This window comes from Cinclus cinclus, chromosome 5 (assembly GCF_963662255.1).
Source record: "Cinclus cinclus chromosome 5, bCinCin1.1, whole genome shotgun sequence".
In the NCBI taxonomy this organism is placed as follows: Eukaryota; Metazoa; Chordata; class Aves; order Passeriformes; family Cinclidae; genus Cinclus; species Cinclus cinclus.
Genome location: NC_085050.1, coordinates 59,569,736 through 59,588,495, shown reverse-complemented (window position 1 = coordinate 59,588,495; position 18,760 = coordinate 59,569,736). Strand labels below are relative to the sequence as shown.

The 18,760-nt window shown below is 42.5% G+C and overlaps 1 protein-coding gene across 9 annotated transcripts in view; it reads right to left on the bottom strand.

Moving 5' to 3' along the window:
- Positions 1-1,468: 1,468 nt before the first annotated feature.
- Positions 1,469-18,760, bottom strand: part of AFF1 (ALF transcription elongation factor 1) — a 75,048-nt gene continuing 57,756 nt past the window's right edge. The window contains exons 16-23 of one of the 9 annotated variants that reach the window (XR_009933226.1): positions 17,913-18,049; positions 17,602-17,673; positions 16,879-16,972; positions 16,733-16,776; positions 15,718-15,962; positions 6,124-6,209; positions 3,044-3,162; positions 2,057-2,066 (exon numbers count right to left, since the gene is read on the bottom strand). Coding sequence is in view for 5 of the 9 variants with exons in the window: in XM_062493053.1 (XP_062349037.1) it covers positions 2,001-2,066; positions 3,044-3,162; positions 15,718-15,962; positions 16,733-16,776; positions 16,879-16,972; positions 17,602-17,673; positions 17,913-18,049 (777 nt within the window). In the remaining 4 variants the exon portion in view is untranslated. Of the gene's footprint in view, positions 2,067-3,032; positions 9,269-9,941; positions 13,094-15,717; positions 15,963-16,732; positions 16,777-16,878; positions 16,973-17,601; positions 17,674-17,912; positions 18,050-18,760 lie in introns of those variants that run through there. The other 8 variants (XM_062493053.1, XR_009933223.1, XR_009933225.1 and 5 more) reach the window with 8 other exon arrangements.

Genomic DNA, 18,760 nt, shown 5'->3' with positions numbered 1-18,760 from the left:
TGTACACACACCTTTTGGACTGGAAATTACTCCCTACAGTGCAAAACACAGCCAGACATGCAAACACATCCCCCAGCTCCCACCTCTTCTTTTTCCTATGAAATGCAAACTCCAGTGGCTGTTCATTATGTTAATAAACATACAGAGAATATGGGGTTAAATAAACCTTTCTGCACCTCGGTGACTTGGGAGTATTGAGCAGCCTTCCTCTATGTTAGCATTAATGCTCTCTTTTAATGGGACTTGGGATTGAAATTCAGATGAATGATGCAAAAAAGATAATTCAGTGATAAAATAAAATCAGATATGCCTGTAACACCAGTTATTTCTAAATGAGATTGAGGTGCTTGTGTCTCTACAAGCAGCACGTTGACTATGAGATGAGTTGCAGAGATTAACAGTTCCTTATGCTTTGAGGATGGTGGAGGGGATTTTTGATTTGAAATGTAGATCTTGTTTTTATATAAGTATATATACCATATGGACTATCAGAAATCTGCAGGGAGAGTAGTGAAATAATATTGACTTCCTTTACATCTGTAATATATAGAAATATAACTGCAGAAAGCAAATCCATAACACATTACACATAATCTGTGAAGGTGATACAGTGGGTCTGTAGAACTTTGGAAAAATACTAAATGCAACATAAGGCAAACACAAATAATAAATCTAATACTAATACATTTACACATTCCTTCATATTTTTGCAGTAGTTCATAGAAAAGAGAGTAACAGCTAATAAACTGTATTTTGAAAATATTCTCTTAAAATAAAAAAAATACTTAAGATGAATGAAGTCAGGAGATGACACATTCAGCAATGCACACTGGAATAATTTATTCACCCTGAAGAAGGAAGCCATTGCAGAAGGAAGTTAACACAACCCACACTGGAGGGCAGTGTTGGCTGGCAGAAGTACTGTCAATTCCTGTTAACTCGGAAGGGTTTGTGCAGCCTGGGTTTTGGGTTACTGGGTGTCCCAGTAACGGCTTCTGTGTTATAGAAAGTTAAATCTACAGGCATTTTCTTCAGCTGCTTAGACATAATCTGTAAAAATTATTTTTTCCCCTTTCAGGAGGAACTTTGGCATGAGTATTGTCTTTATCCATGGCAGCAATCTGAAACATTTTTGTGAAATATGGCATAAGCCACTCTGTTATAGCTGCAGTCATGGACTTCAACCTATGTTTAATACAACTGATGTATGGAATAAATAGCTTCCAGCTGCAAATTACTTGGAAGAGCATTTTGATACATGTGAAGAATGACACAGATTGTAACAACACAGCCCCAGGTAAAATGGATAACCCTTACTTGTTCTAGCTGAAAGAAGTTGTTCTGCTAAACACCAAATGTCTGCAACACAGCTGAAGGTAAATATCTGATTTACCTATTCAGGTAAATATATTGGTATATAATCTCATGTTTAAAGGGGAGTGTCAGAGTTTAGAAGAGGAAATAAAAATTCAAGAACATAAATGACTTTATTAGAGAAAAATATACAGCTAAGAAGAAAAATGGTTTATTAAGCAAACATTATTGTTACAAAAGTAGTAACTCGCATACTAACAAAAATAAACCAATAACCAAAGAAACTAAAATAGGAGTAAACATCTTGTTCTGTGGCTTTATCAGCTGATGACTGATTTTTCTCCTCCCTAGACATTTCACACATTATTCGTACTTCTCAGCCTGCAAGGTGAAAGTCTTTGCTGAACATGTTGTACTTAGATGTTTGCCAGAAGGTCTCTTGCCTACCTCTACCAACAAATACAAATTGGCATTTCCAGGAAATGGGCCAGCATAGTTTTTGCAGTATTTTTATTACTTGTGTGAAGAGGCTGAGAAGGATATTCCCAGTAGCAATAATAATTTTTCCTTCAAACATTTTGCATTGCTGTGAGTGGCTGTGATACAGGAATACACACATTTACATATCAACCTGGCAGCCAGTACTACTTACACCTTCCCATAGTTGTGATGTTGATGGTTCATTTTCACTCTTGGTAGCATTTTGTGATGGTGTCAGTGCCAATATCACTTTCCCTTAGCAGCAGGATTTTCTGTAAATAGAATCAAGCAGAATCTGTCATAAATCAGGGGGTTTTTTCTGGATTTTTAGAAACTATTTGTAAGATCGTGACTTTTCTACCCTTTTCTGAGTCAGAGTATTTCAAGACCTATCAAATGAGCAATGCAAAAATACAGTGAAGGTTTTCGAGGTAGCACTTCATATTCTGTTAATACAAAGGATTTTTGGTAGCAATTATCATAAGAGATTTTTTAATAGCTTTTTTTTTTTTTAATAACAGAGCTCAAGAGATTACCTTTCATGTTTCCATTCTCCTGCTGCTTTTCATGGGAACTGTAGTGTAAGACCTTAAAGATCTGTGTCCATCAGGAATAGACAGAGTACACTGGTAAGTTATTCACTGGTCTAGATGGAGATTCTCTCTTTCCTAAATTTAGAAGAGGTGTTCTCTGTCCTCCATGCATTAAACTGCATTTCAGGTGGCTCTTATGCTCATTTGGAAATCCTTTCTATTGCCTTCACACAGATCTAGTCCTAGCCTTGGACTGGATTTCTGATTTCTCTCCTCTCTGATCTAAATTCTTCAAATGCTTTTGCCATTGTAAAGCCCTCTTTGAATTGTGCATGAAGATGACTTTCCTTACCAAAAGAAACTGGTGCTCACAACAGGACCCCACCTGTGAATCTCCTTACCAAGTTCACCCTTAGCTCAGCATAAGCTCTGTCCCCTTCTCTGGGGCAGAATGAACAGGTTCTCTTGGTCTTGGTGTAACCCCAACTTTGCTGACATCTTGCTTATCTTGTTCCTAAGGCCACTGACTCAGGTATAACACAGCCTTGATCCTAGGGTCTGATCAGGAAATACAAGCTTCTCTCACTAAATTAGTCCTAAAATAGGTCTGAATTCCTTCAAACAGGTTAATTATCTATTGAGAGCCTTAACCTTGTCCTTGTTTCAGTCTTGGCTTTAGTTCATCTGAGTAGATATCCATCATAAACAGGACTCACCCTTCTTAGCCTGCCACTGTCTCCTGTGTTTTTCCATGTGAGATCCAAATGCCCTTTTCTCAACAGTGGACAATCTGGGCTTAGCTGCCTGTATATCCTGCTGCTATGGGCTGATGTGCCTTTGAAAATAATAAAAATATTGTAAGGATTGTCAGAAGACTCTTTAGGGAAATTCTTCTCCATTTCTATACACTAAAACATTCACTTCAGATCCTAAGAGCAGGGAAATTTCATTCCAATAGTTAATTCACTTGGAGAACTAAGCTAAAAAAGTTTTTAATGTGTTTTAACTCTGTTGTGTCCTAGTGCTCCATTTAGATAATTAGGTACAGCTTCCTGAGAGAAATCAGGTGAAGTCATTAGGGCAATCTGGGTGTCTGCTGATTACCAGAACAGGTGTAAAAGAGTAAGAATAAACTGAAGTTTTCAGTAAAGAGAGAACTTTGCTTTTAGATGAAATCAAGCTTGCACATACAGAAGTTGTTTCCATACTGAGAGAGTTCTCCACCTCCTGTCCCTCCTGTTGTATGAAACAATCTGTAGCTTGCTTTAATTACTGTGTAATTGATTCCTAAAGACAATACCTTCTTTATGGTCATTGCCTGTGCTACAAGTCGGAAAGAAGCCTTTACACTAAGCTAGTCCTGCAAAAATCTTTTTGATCCTTTTCAAGTCTAGCTGTAAACAATAAAATAATTAAATATTCTCAGACTTCAAATGGTCCAGGACAACCTTCCTTTCCTTCATTATCTGGGGAAAAGGCTTTCATTTTGTAGCCAAATAATCATCAAAGGATCACAAACTTGGAAACAGCAAGCTATGGAAGATTATGTGGAACAACTGCAATGAACCCTTTCATTACTATTATTATTATAAGAGTCAGTGCAATACTCCTTTGGCAGCTCCCAGTTCAGCATTTGTAATAGACAGAGACACTGGTAAGTGAAACATTATGGGATTCATTAAGTGTAATTTTATAGGTTGTAACTAAAACCATTGACACTCAATAGAAATATTTAATACAATGCCTTTTTGTTGTGCATTATATTGAAAACTGCATGTATATCCAAGAGAGTTTGGTCATGGTTACGTTTTTGTTAACAATGATTAGGGGCAAAATAACATTTCTTTTACCACACAGTTCAACAAATTAACTGCACAGAGAGACTAAATTCTAATCCAAGAACTATTTCCACGTAAGCAAGGAACAATTGCTAAATACTGCTTAGCCAGCCAACAGAGAACGAGTGTGTGCCAGAAAAGCAACAAATGAAACCCTGCCCTGTACACTGCTGGATGAACCATTGGGAACATCACGACTCTGGGTGTTCCTAATGGGGTGCCAGAAAACTTTCTTCTTGCCTGGTGGTCAGGGGAAGATGCAGAGCACTGCCTTGCCGCTTGTACAACTGACTAAAAATGCAATTTTTCTCCTTTAGGTAAACTGTTTTGAGGAGGCAAGAAGAGGAAGAAGAAAATCATCATGGGAGTAGAAAGAATCTTGCTTTATGTCACTCCCTTTTGAAGAACAGGTTCAGTCAGGGCCTTGAAGTAATTTCTTATGCAAACCAATCTGAGCTCAAAGCCAATAGAAAACATTTCTTTTAAAAAGCCCTCTAGCTTTTTAAGTAAGATAATGACATTTGCAGGGACAGGTGAGCTGATGTGAGAAGAAAACAGCTTGGTATCATTGTTCTGGGGCCTGTCTCTCCCAGTGCAATGTGGCTGAGAATCTGGAAAAAGCATCTTAGCATCTCCAGGGAGAACATTTAGTTCCTTTCTAGAATTTTGTGATATTTTAGCAAAGCACAATGCAGAACCGAGGAACCTCTCTGTTGTAGCCTGAGACAATTAGTGAGGATGATTTGGATTAAAACCTTCCTCTCCCTGTTAAGCCAAGAAGAATCTAATCAGAAGGGCAGCTGAGCCTTTGCCCTACCATACTGCTTATCTGTAAGAGTTGGCACTTGTTGGACCTGGCCTGAAATGGTTTGCCTGCTTAATGAGATGGCAGATGACAATTTCTGTAGTTCCTAAGATTTTAAAACAAATAATGATCACATTGTCAAATCCTGTTGCAATGCTCAGTACTGCATGTCAAAAAAGGAAAGAGGAAAGATTAGCACTGCACAGCAGAGCATTTGCAGAAATACCATAAATAAACCCCTGATGGCACCTGGAGGATGAAACAAAGGCAGCCTTCCTGGCAGAGACAGTGTATCCCCTCCTGACCACGAGCTGCTGCTGATAGTCCAGCTGCACTGTGCCCTGGTGAGCCAAGCTCTGTTTCACACACTTGGGCACAGATTAATCCAGAGATTTCCTAAAGCTGAGGAAGTGGACACCTGGCAGTAAAAGAAATTGTCCACACCTGCTCCTAAACCTAGGTGAGCCAACAGTGCCTCCTAATCCATGGAGCCGAGGGTTGTATTTACTCAAATTCTGACCCCTAAGGTGCAGACCTCAGGAAAACAGACATGGGAAACTCTAGCAGCTTCTCTTCCAAAGACTCGCCCCTGTTTTTTTACACTTCTGTATTTAGCCAAACTGATTTCTGTTTCCCTTTTCTGGACTTATTTGATTCCTCTTCTTTGTGGCTTTCTTCATGAAGCCCCAGGCAAACAACTGCTCCCATGGAACACAGAAACTGCTTGGAAAAGTTAAACCTTAGCTACCCTCCTTTATGAGCTTCCCTTCCTTTCAATGCTGCTGTCATTATTAATAATAATTTAATGTCAATGTTAGTAACAACATTATTATTGATGTCTTTTCATACATTAAATTATTTGAAGAGACACCTCAATGTACAGTCACAGAAGACACTGGATTATTACAACTGAAAATAATAACAATAATAAATTGCTTTGGCTTCACTTCTGCAATCTGGGTTTTTCCATGGAGGCTTTACCATCTTCCCCTGGAGTCATGGGCTGCAACAGCTCCACTGTAGGACCAGCTGACTCAGGAGTCAGGAGTTACCTCACTCAGGGTAATGTCCCTGTCCCAGCAGCTCTCACCTTGCACCCCTGTGCAAACAAGGCTCTCCTCGGCTCAGCCTCTCCCAGCAGCTCCAGCCTTACCTGCAATTTCCCTGGAGCAACAACTTCTTACTCTCAGCTTGCAGAGGCAGTAGTAAGAACTGGGATTTGAAACTGTTCCTGTTGATCTACAGGGATTGGAAGGGAGAGGAGACATCAGTGCCTGCCCTTTCCCTCCCTTTCCACAAGCAGAGGATTACCTTGCACAGACAGGCTTTCTGACAAGGAATATCACCAAACCCCCATTGTCCAGCAGCTGAGAAGGAGCGATTCAGGGAGGCCTCAGGTACCAGGGCCAGACTGTGCAGCTGCTTTGTCCAAAGGCTGCAGGCATTCAATGAAAAAAGGTAGCAAGAAATTAAATTCTGTGACTTGAGCATTTTGAGCAGTGATGGAAACTCAGGAAGGCTCTTTACCAGTCCAGACAGGAGAATTCCTGGAGCAGGGCCTCTGCAACAAGAATTCCACATGTAAATTATTAATGTTAGTAAGTTAATGGGGTGGGGGAAAAAAATTGACATTGGAGTGCTGTAGCCAGCAAAACACCACAGCAGCCCAACTCATCTCTGTGATTTACAGATTCTTTACACTACCTTCAAAGTACAGCTAATTCATGAAAGAATTCATGTAAGAAAAGGCTTCTGCCCATCAGGTGGTGAATAAATGGGGTATTAAATCATCTCAGTCAGAGACATAATTTAAACAATTAAATTAAAATCAACATATCATTAATAAGATATAAATCATCAATTCCGCGAACTCCAAATTGATGAACAAATCAAGGAGATGATTTGTTCACCTCAGTGATGAAAAATAACTGCCAGATGATTTTTATGATGAGAGCAGATTGCTGCAGCTCTGTTGCTCTGACTACACATCAGTGTAGTCAGATCTTCTGACTACACAATCTTCTTTCACATTTGCTTGCTACACTGCAAGTCTATGTCCTGAAATTTTCTGTGAAAAGAGGGAATCTCGTATCAAATTCCTATTTAGGATACTTTTCAATCACAACAGCATGTTTGGCTGCCTGCCCTCATCCAAGACACAAAACCTACTGCCCAGCCTCCTTCCACCTACGTTTCCCAAGCCTGAACTTCTACAGCCACTGGAAATAAAATCAGAGATTTAACTTAATTTCACTTTTTAAAAGTTTTATTATAGAATTTCCTCAGCTATAAACATACATTTGTATTTTAAAGGATATAAGTTCTTGTATCCCATTCTCCCATGCTTACTGCTGGATTTATTAGGAGAATTAATTTGTCCTTGGACCACTTAAAAATTCTATATTTATTTCTTTACCAGTGTTCTTGCAAATAAGTTTGCCATTTTCCAGTTGCCACCAGTCATTGCACAGTTGTGGTGCATGTTCTGTCCAGCTCACACAGTGCCAAGGAATCACTGGAGAGGAACAGGGATGCACCAGGACCATGTCTAAACTGTGCTGTGTCAGCTACAAAATTGTAGTGTGGGATTTTCTGTTTTCCATGGCAAATCTTGCCCTTACACAAAATAACAGTAGGGGGAAGTAATGCCTCTGTCTGGAGTCACTCTTCTCCTCCACTGGCTACAGAAATACAACAAAATGTTTGCCTCTTATTTAATAATCATCACAGAAAACCCACTGGCTGTCAAGAGGCAGGTTTAGTGTGTTAAAATAAATGTTGTGCCCATGATCTGCAGATTTCTCTTCCTCTTTTGCCTCAGCCAGACTGTTTAGTCTAATCTACTACCTGCACTAAGCTTACTATTCCACTTAACACTGAATATAATCAAAGTAAAAGGCTCATTTCTCCCAGCTGTGTGGGAGAAAAATCTTAGAAAAGATTTTTTGCATTGACTACAAGATTTACACCCCTAATGCTCCCCAAGTTCTGATCTGCCTGCACAGTATTTCATGTCCTGGGCTGGAGCCCAGCTACCTTTTGCCCACAACCTCCCTGGTCCGAAAGATTCCAACTACTCCAAAGGCATTACACTGTCTAAGTAATTACTCCTTTGCAGTTGTTAAGCTGACAGGATTTTCTGATTCTTTCGAATGAAAATTTAAACAAAGACTTGGATTCACCACAGCTACAGTTTCCAAGTGAAAAGGTACAGCAGGCATCTGGGAAAAACCCCACATGGAACAAGTGAAAAACAGATGCATTTTATTACTTGGAAACTGAAAAAGGAAAAAAAAAAAAGAACTATTTTTTCCATTTACAAGTATTTCTTCATATGCAACTGGCCAGCAGTAGAACCAAGATTTCACTGAACAATCTACAAATTTTGCAAATGCCTCTGACAGTGTAAAACATGGCCTTAATGCTGTAACATGAAGGACTAGCCCCAAAAACCCCCATAACCTCAGCAATACTGAGAAGGAGAGGAGGAAAACCCAGCAGGATCTCCGGGAACCCCACCCCTTGACAAAATACATCACAAAGCAGCAGTGAGTGCACACTGCTCTTGTAACATGCACAAGTTTCAGAAACACAAAAGTTATGGAAACACATTCAGAAAGCTTGATGATAGCCCAGGAACAGTGTTGGGTTTTTTGTGACAGGGCTGCTGAAACTGCAATTAATGTAAGGAAAGCACAGGCTGCCAAGGGGCTATTTTAGTGTTTGGAGAGCAGCACTGGGCTGGGAAAGTGCAATCGACTTTAACTCAGCTGTTTTGCCAAAAATGACATTTATCTTTGAAAAGGACAAGCCAAACCAAAGACAGAATGCAAGCTCATCTATAATCAATAACAAATCTCAAAGTAAATTAAACAGGGTTGCAAAGTTAGGTTTGGGCAATAAAGACTCTATAATTAAAGAAACTACAACAAAGTATTATTGGAAAAATATTTTTGGCTGTGTTAGCCCAGGGGGGCCACTGCCTTGGGCAGAAAGCCAAGCAGGGCAGCCAACACTTGCTACAGCCCCACATCCTGCATGGTTTTTGGATGCCCTCCCTGCTGGCATGTTCAACCCCATGTCCATCCCACCCCCAAAATTAACCCTACCTGCTTTGCCTCAGGCCTGCACTGATCACAATCCAAGAGTGCATTTCTATGCACAGCACCTGTAACAGCAGCATTTCCAGTGGGTATTAAACCAGGTGTCAGAATCCGCTACAATTTACACAGTGCATGAAAAAAACCACATCCATTATTAGCAAACATCCTGGGGGCAACACCTGCTGCAGATCGGACCTGAAACATACACAGAAATTATATTCCAATAATGCACAGAGATACCAAAACCATTCTTCCAAGGAACAACTTGGAAAATACAAAGTGGGAAAAGCCTCCAAGGAGAAGTACAAGGCCATGGCAGAGATCCCCTTGCACAACCAATGAGACACTGTTGCCACAGGGCACAAAATCCTATGAGATTCCCTGAGGGAAATCCTCCTCACAACCCTTCAGAAACCAACTCACAAACCAAGCCCTACAAAACCTTTGCGGCAAACAGAGCAGGACCCTTCAGCCACCACTTCTGTGCCTTGTCTCCTGGTTTTCTAATTTACCTTGTTGGACTGCCTGAAACCAACCTGTGGGCTGTTCCTGTCACGGGGTGCTCAGAGCCAGGCTCTGCTGGCTTCAGCAGCTGGCCCAACAGAGCCTTCCCTGCATCGGATTGGGAGGGTAGGAGGAACATGGCCCGAATCATGACGCTCCTGCCACTCTGAGCATCTACATTCGCACCACTTATGGTCATTAAAGAAAGGGCAAGTGGTGACAAACAGGGGAACAAGAGACTTCTTGTACAGAAATTCATACCTAAACCTCATTCAGAAGGGAAACACTAAGGCCATTCAGAGAAAAGCTATGCTAGAATTTCTCTGCAAGAAGCTGAGAACACAAGGACTCTTGAAACACCTCATAACAAACATTCATTTATTGTTTATTTCCCCCGTATGAATCAACCATCTCAGAAATTCCATCACACGCAGGGCAGAAAAAGGTTATATACAAGAGGGACATACATCCCCAAAATAAGATGTACAGATTTATCGTGGAAACCAAGAGGGAGGGGAGAAGACAAAACCAAAAATAAGGACATTGCAGTCAGACTTTGACTTTCAGTTACAGAAGAGATCTCTATCTCCATCTAAGTGGGATTTTCAACTATTAAATAAATGGCATCTTAAAAATAGAACATTTGACAATTTCAACACAGGTATTATTATTTCTTTTAAATAAATATTGCATGGAAATGATGCTGCTTTGCCACCATAGCTGCCTCCTTTCTTTCTGGGATTAAACAATCACCCCTGGTTTTCCTTGGATTTATGATTAGCTTCTTAATGGCAAATGCTATTTCCTCCACTGCTATGTTTCGATTTCTGTTTTTATTATTTGTTTTTTTTAAAGGCCTGAATAGTCCCAGGTGAAAATGAAGAGCTTCCTTCCTAACCCTCTGAAGGCCTCTGACCTGGCCCAAGGTTGAAATATGATGGCTTTTCTTAAAATTTCCTATTATTTGAACATTCTTTCTCTATGTCCTGAAACAAAACCTAGCTTCCTTCTGTGGAGCTTGCGAGTGATGCTTCCAAGATTGCTTTAGAACTGAGAGCCCCCAAAGAGCCCCCACATGCCTGTGACACAAACTGCTTGTGATGTTCTGTCCTGCAAAGCCCAGGGGAGTTTGTCCTGGGAATGGGAGCAGCCCTCACACAACCACTTCTACACAGCAGCAAGCACCTCTCCTGGCAGCAGGGAGGGACATGGATGCACACAGAAGGAAAGTACCAGGACACCCCTGTCTCTGCTGCCCCTTATGCTTTCCCCTGACACTCCGCTACAGTTCCTGCAGGCTCCCACTGTGGTTTCCAGGTTCAATAAAGCTTTTGTCTTTCCTCCTCCTCCTCCTCGTCCTTAGCTGGTGATCCTAGAAATAGCTTTGTCTGAAGACAAAGTCCAAAGGTGGCATCGATCCACCAGTCTGGGATCAAGTTCCAAAGTGCACATCAGCCTCCAGGCTGGCTGCCCATCCCCACACTTCCTGAGAACAAAACAGTTAATGCTGAGCCCTTCTCTGACCCTGCTTACTCTGAGCAGTCGCTGCTCCAGGGGGGAGGAGTGCAAGCAAAGCTTGATAGGTAAAATGGGGGGGGGGTTTCCTTCCACTTGTTAGGACAGCTCATCCCTGAAATGCTCTGAGGCTTTCAACAAAGTGAACATAAAAGACCAATCCCTTCAAGGTGCAGAAGGGCCCAGCCATGATCCCGGTGGTCCTGCACTGCCAGGGAAGGTGACAGGAGAGCTCACGACCAGCACGCTCCCATCACCTCCTCCCAGAACCAAGAAGAGCCCAGGCTTCCCCATGGTAGGGACCATTTCTACAGAAACTACTTTTGGAAATGCAAAACTTTTGCTGGTATTTATTTACTGTCCATTTTCATGAGCCTCAAACCCATGAACAGGTATTTTACAAAGAGGGTACTTCTGCACATCTGCAGACCCGTTCCTCCCTAATTGTGAAATTATGTGGAAAAGAGATATCATCCTTTATATCCCTATATTTTGGGATATCATCCTTCTCTTCACCACTCCCACAGGTCTGTCAGAGACAGGGAGAGGGATGTGAGAGGGGACCAGCGGGCTAAGGCACACTATAAAGTATGAGGACAGCAGGATGCTGCTGTCACACCACAAGGAATCTTTGGGTAGAGAAGGGTGTCACCTCACTGAATACTCAAATGCCATGAGTGCTGCCTTCACTGATACTGTGATAAGGAAAATAATGCTCAGAAATGGCTCATTATTCCTTTCTTGCTCCCTTGACAGGTTTCTAAGTCACTGGGGCCATCCTATAGCATGGCTGAGAGAACACGAGCTGTCTCCCACAAGAAGACAACCATACTTTGGTACAAATCCTGCTCTTAGATATTCACCAAGACCCTCAATGGTTGCAGGCAAACATCCAAATGCAAAATGTATCTTATGTTCCACATTCAGCCACTTAATCCCTCCTTAACCAGAAGCGATTCCTTCCCATGGAAGCTCTTAGAACAATGTCCAAGCAATCATAGTGAGCCAGTGCAGCTTTCTACCCCCACCCACTGAAATGAGAAAAAATCAGCCCAACAAAGAATCCTCATGGTGACATCTCTCAGCAGAGAGGCAGAGCTGTTCCAAACATACCACGTTGTTTTGCCACCCCATTTGTGTTTGGCTTGAAAGGCTAAAGCTGAGCCAGCCCCTCAGTAACACAGCTGGAGCACCTGGGGCTTGGATGTGCACAAGAGCACAGCAAGGAGGACCAAAGCAGTGATGACTTGAAGAGGAAACTTGCAGCACTGAAGGCAGTGGCTTCCTCAGTTATGTCAGCTGGCTGACGAAAGCAGGAGGGTAAGGCTGGAAAGCAGGCAGAGCAGATCCTTTTGCTGCTTTTCCAGTAACATAATGCTGTTCGGTGCTTGATGAGGTTGCTCCTTGCTCTCTGAGGAACAAAGACACCAAAGATTGCATCTGTGTTTGCAAAAGCAACTCCTCTGGCATGTTGTCTGGGTACTCAACTGCTGCAGACTGTGGGATGTTGCATAACCACCTCTGGAGGCAGATTTCCTTCTTGTCAGCATCATGTGCAATTATTGTCCTGCTGGTTATTTGCAAAAGAAATGTTTATAGACCATCAATACATAGGGCCATTCAGACAATTCATTGCACTTCATCGTTTTAAAGGAAGGTGCCATCCTCTATCTCTTCTTTTTCAAGGTAGCAAAGTACTACCCTAGGAAAACACAGTTCAAGGGCTTTCCAGTGTAACCAGATAACTTCCAACTTTTTTTAAAGTATTTTCCCTTGCAGGTGCTTTGTATTGAACAATTAAAAAAAAAAAACAAAAACGGTTTCTGAGGCTTCAAAAGTGCAAAAAAACTTCAAGGTATTTAACCACCTGGAGAACCAGTTAAGGCATATTTGCTTCCAGTCTCAGCCACTGTAATCCCTGTCTGATGTAGTGTACCAGGTCTGTCAGGCTACTGGTCAGTGCCAGAGCACTTGTCGCTCTGCTGAGTTCAGCAAAAAACTCTGGGGGGAAAAAAGGGAGAGAGAGAAAACATTTGGTTGGTTTCACACACCAGGCACAGCTGACAGGTGAGGAGTGACAGCAGCAGCACACTGTCAGCTGGCCAGTCCTGCAAAACAGTGCTAGAGCAGACAGTTCAGCAGCATCACAAGGCTGGGAAGGGTGACAAGCACAGCAGGCAATGCAGGCAACAGGGAAACACATCTACACACATGAGCCTGTGGTAGAGAGACTCTGTGGTAGGGGGCAAAAGTTTGGGTGTTCACACCACAGCCCCTGCTTCAAGCTTCCCCCAAATTCTAAACAGGCCAAATTTGAGTGTCTTCCTGAGCAGCACCCAGAAACACACACAGCTGTGGTCCCTTGCCTTCATCCACCCCAAGCCTTGGAGACATCAGGATTTCTCTATTTGTGCAGCTTGCCAGGCTATACAGCTCTGGTTTGGACTGCTTCTAACTAGGTGTGTCAGGCAGACCTTACATTCCTCCCATTCCACCACCAGGGCATCCTGCTCCTCCTCCCACACAGGAGGTGGCTCTTGCAGCACACCTGACCCTGCTGTGAGGGGCTGGCAGGCTGCAAGCCCTGCTCTGTGCTGGCAATCATCTGTGCAGGTAACCATGAGCTGTGGGAAATTCTCACACCTATTCCTTAGCAGTCACCCTTCCAAGATATTCCTGCATAACCTGCCTCCCACTGACACAGGCCCAGTCCCTCACTCTTCAGCTCAATCTTGTTGCTAAAAAGATTTTCAGAAACTAGTCATTCTCAGCTATCCTTTTTGACATCCAAAGATTGAAGCTAGACGTGGAAAAATTCTGCTTGGCTGTGCAGGGAGCTCTTCAGAAGCAGAGTGCACAATGCTTCCTTTCTAATACTTGCCAGTGCAGAAGCAGAGAACACATTCCCTCTGATTTTCCTGCTTTTGTTTACAGAATCCATGCCCTCCATAGGGGATTAGAAGGAATTCAAAGCCCCTCTCTGAGCAAACAGAAGATAACCTGATCTATCAGCACAGCATCATGTGAAAGGAGGACTTCATGTCCATGCCTGCAGCTTCAGCTTTTCCTTGCAGGGGGAGATCAGAGGCTGAAGACAATCTGTTACAGCCTCATGATCCAAGTGCTGCTCTGAATTAGTGAGGAGCTAGGACCTGTCAGTAGACCCTCCAGAAAGCACTTCAGCTTTGCACCAGTGAATTGGACAGCAGTTACAGCTCACTGCTTTCCAATAGCTTAGGAGTTCCCTGCTTATAGGATCTTGATAGCTAAAGGCTGCTGCTCCTTCTTCCTCTTCTTACACCTTATGAATTGCGTAAAAGAATCAAGGATGTGGCCTTTTTAATTCATTTTGCATTTTCACTCTCTCTACCTCTTTGTATATTACACTGATTATCAGTAAGTTCCAGTTGTGAAATGCTTCCAACTGTCCTGAACAGTGACACCACCACCAATCCTACATGAGTATTTACTGGTCTCCTGCACAGATCTACTCCCTGTAATGTATTTAGTACCCCAGCCATCATCCCCCTACATCAGGACCAGCCACACAGAGCACATTTTGATTTTAGTCCTGACTGATGCAAGGCTGTGCTCAGGCTGCCCTCCCACACATTTTCCTCCATGACTCACTCCTCTGGCTTATTAGCAGCATACACTGCTTCTACGTGACAGTCTTTTATCAGCCTTTTGAGGACAGAATCAAAAATGCCACACGTGAACTGTTGCTGCAAGCAGATTTGCTCAGAGGACAGTCAACAACCAGTTTTTTTATTCAAAGGTGACTTGGAAAGCCTTTTGATTTTCAGCAACTGCCTTACTAGCGTGAGGATTTTTACAGCTTTACATCAACCCAGCCAGGCACATTGTGCTTATTTTCTTTTGCAAGTTTGCCAACAGGTCATGGCAATGCATCTCTTCAGCCACACTGGCTCCAAAACTTTGTGTTGTATGGAAAATGACACTGCTGAGGCCACATGGGATGGCAGGTCACAGCTGGACTGCATCCATCCTGTGGCTTTTGTGTATTCACCACTGCTTGCACCAAAGGACAATACAACACAACATATTTAACAACAAAACTGTATAAAAAAAAAAAAAGAAAAAAAAAGCTGCAGAATTCTAGGAATTGCTTCTGGCAAATACCAGCAAGGCCTCAAATTCAAGTGCTGCTCAGCTTCTCTGTTAGGCAGAGAAGCCAGCTTCACCATCTTCAAGACAAAATTACCTGGAAATTTGACAAAAAATACAACACAAGGCTACAGGCCAAAATTATAGTTTTAAACAAAGTTAACCAACACAGAAGAGCTCAGTGCTCCAAAGGGCAAGACAGAAAAAAACCAAACCCCTTACACTTCTTGAGTTACCATGAAACAGGCTGGCTGGATTCCTGCACTCAACACCCCAGCTCTTGGACATTTGAGGATGCCAAGAAAACCTTTTAATGGGAACACTCATCAATATATCACCATCAAGTATCTCTGTCAATATGCCCTGGCAGATATAGTCAACATATTTCATGCTTTGATCTTTAGGTATGGTGCTTGCTGCACTGAGTGTCAGGATCAAAGCTAATACACACACAACCATGACACATGAGACAAAAAAGACAAAGAGCAAAAACTTACCTTTATTCTTTCTGGCCAGTGCATCAGCCTTTTCCCAAATTTCATATGCATGGAGGATATAGGAGGTGATGTTGACATAGGAAGAGGTGACACTGGAGATATGACAGGAGACAGTGACAGTAGAGCTAGTGCTGTTGCCAATGCCGCCGTGGCCAACGCCATTGCTATCATTTGATCCCAGCTGAGAACTCACAGATCCAGCAGGAGAGGGTATTGGAGAAAGAGGAGAAGGCAAGCCTGTGCTTCTGCAGCAGAAAAAAAACACCATCATGAACATTCAACTTCAGAGCTAAACATCTTTCCGCAAGACTGCCTCATGCCAGGAGGTATCCGATGTCACCCAGGCCTGCAGCATGGAGTGGACTGTTGAAAAGTGAGATGTGTTCAGCTACAGCACAAGCAATTGTACTTTGGGGGCAAGGCCAAGTTTTTGGGAGCGATTTAGAAAGACTTTACTCAACAAGAGAAAAAGTGGGACCAGACATTGAGAAGGTCCACCCATCCATCTTCCAAACTCTACACCTACTTGTGAAAGTCTTCACCAGATTATCCAAGTGTTTTCCCTAATGCCTTTCAAATCAGGCACACTGAAGCTCCCCTCCTCTGGAGGCTGGAGATTCTGGCAGCTCCTCAGAGCAGCCAGGTCAGCCTACACACACGTATTTATAGCCCCAGGGCAGCTAAATGTGGTCAGCCGGCCGCCTTCCAGACACAGCCTGGCTCATCACACTCCCACCACTTCAACCAACCTAATTTTAGTCCCTGGTATGACAGGGCTTCCACCACTGCTCTCAAGAGACCATTTACTTCTCAATGAATTATCCTGTGCAAGGTGGCCAAAAAATGTAACTGGAATCAGCATCACTGTCAAGGTCCAAACAACCTTGTCTCGCTCAGCCACAGATTTTAAAAGACAGCCTGGTAGCTGCCACATGAAATGACCACAGAACACAGCAAAGCTCTTACTCATTGTCATTGAAACACAGACATACGAAAACAAATTTTTAAATTTTACCTTGCGACTCCCGGAGAAGGTGCTTGTATTACTCTGAAATTACTCTGCAGCAAGAAATAAAAGTCTAGTTAGTTTTGGATTGTTCAGCTGACATCAGTAACTACCACAGTCATCCAGCTGGCAGCTTAGTGGTACCTGTGCCCTACCTTAAAGTGGTCATTCAGGAGTCTGGAATACCTCATAGCAGTGTCTTTTTTGTAACCAAACATTGCCATGTGCAGAATGGACTGGCAGCGCATGCTGTGGACACAAACACAGCTGAGCGTCAGTGTTTGCACCCAGCCCTCATCAGCCTTGTGGGATGGAGGCAGGCACAGCTTAGCTCTACTGGAAGATCAAGAAAGCTTAAAATTTCTCCTCCTTCTGATCATGATTAAAAAAAAAAAAAAAACTTTGTGGGGGAAAAAAAAAAATCACAAAGGAAAGAAAGAAAACAAGGAAAGGCCTCCTCTGGTCTTTCTTACAAACAGGTGCCCAGGCTCTCAGAGGTGCCAAAGGCTGAGTAAGCCCCCATCCAAAAGTGTCTCATCCATGTTCAGCTACAGCTTCAGTTACACAGCTCAAACATGGGCAGGCAAATCACATTCTTTCACCTTAGGTGAAAGTCCTTATGTGCTCTCAAGTTACCAGCAGATCAAATTTTAAAGCTTGTGCTTTCTACATGTGGTTTCTTGTGATCTCCCAGCTTACTTTAGAGATGTTTCAATTCATTATTGTGTTCTTTTCTGTTCCTTTACATTGTTGTTTTTTTTTTCCTTGCATAACTCCAACTCCCATTTTACTCATTCCTTCACCCCTGGAAGCAACGGATCTTTCCCTCTCTCAGGTTTCAAAGCAGTGCACAAAAGAACAGAAGCACAGTTACTCACCGTAACACAGCAAAGATTTTTCCGTGTGAAGAGACTGAGGAATCTGCGAATGGTTTCAAAGTCATGATGAATCTATGGCAACAAAATAAAAAGGACCTTGTCAGTCACCAGAGCACTCTGAAGCCCCACAGTTTATGAAAAAAACAGTGCGTGCCATTATCTTAAAAGCAGTTGGAAAGTCAGGAAACCTGCCTTAAATTCTTAGTCCTGGTACAAGGGACTTTGTAAGATCTTGAGCAGAGGACTGACTCTGTGTCAAAATGCCCTCCCCTCCAAACATGCCAAACTGTCACCCTCTGAAAGACACTTACTTGATGAGAACTATGGTGTCACTGAATATGCTGTAAGCTGATTTTGGTTCCAGCACATCTGATTCCAAGGCAATCCCATATTCAATGAATAAAAGGGCAGCCTCCAGGTACTCAAAGGCCTTTCCAGTCTTGTCAGTCTATTGGGAAGAAAATTCAAATTTTTTAACTAAGACCAAGCACACTTCTCCCAGGCATATTTGAATTCCCTTTTCTTCCTAGTTAGGCAGGATTTGAAGAAAGAAAAAGATTTCTCTGGCCTCTGGGTGAAAATTAAAGGGTTCTCAGCAGAACCCTTAATGTGATCCCAGTCATCAACTTTGTGTGCTACATTTGTCCCTCTTTGTTCAATGGTTTCCTTGAGCAATTTATTATCATCACTTTTTTTTAGATACTACTGTTATCTGGTCTTGGAGGCTTCCTTCTGCAAGGCACAGGAGGATTTCCCACTCCAGTATGCCCTCTCTTCATTTTCCCAGGTAAACAGAAAGCAGCAAATGGACATTATCTGAGATAATTATTTGCCATAATTAGCAAAGCAATACATTCACTTGTGCACACTGTTAAACTGCACAGAGCAGAGAAAATCAGATCTGCCAAGGCCACTTCCAAATCTCGGTCAATAGCAACTCAATAACTGCCAAGATCCTGACTTTTTAAACTGTCTTAACACTAACTGTTCCACCTGTTTTCCAAGGATGCTTTTATACGTCTTCAGAGCTAAACCCCAACAATGCCAGTTCTGAATCCCAATCTCTAGATGTGTTTGCATCAAAGAGAAACATCCCAACACATGACTGAACACACTCCATGTATGGAGTATAGAAGTCATGGTAACCAGTGAGCCTCAT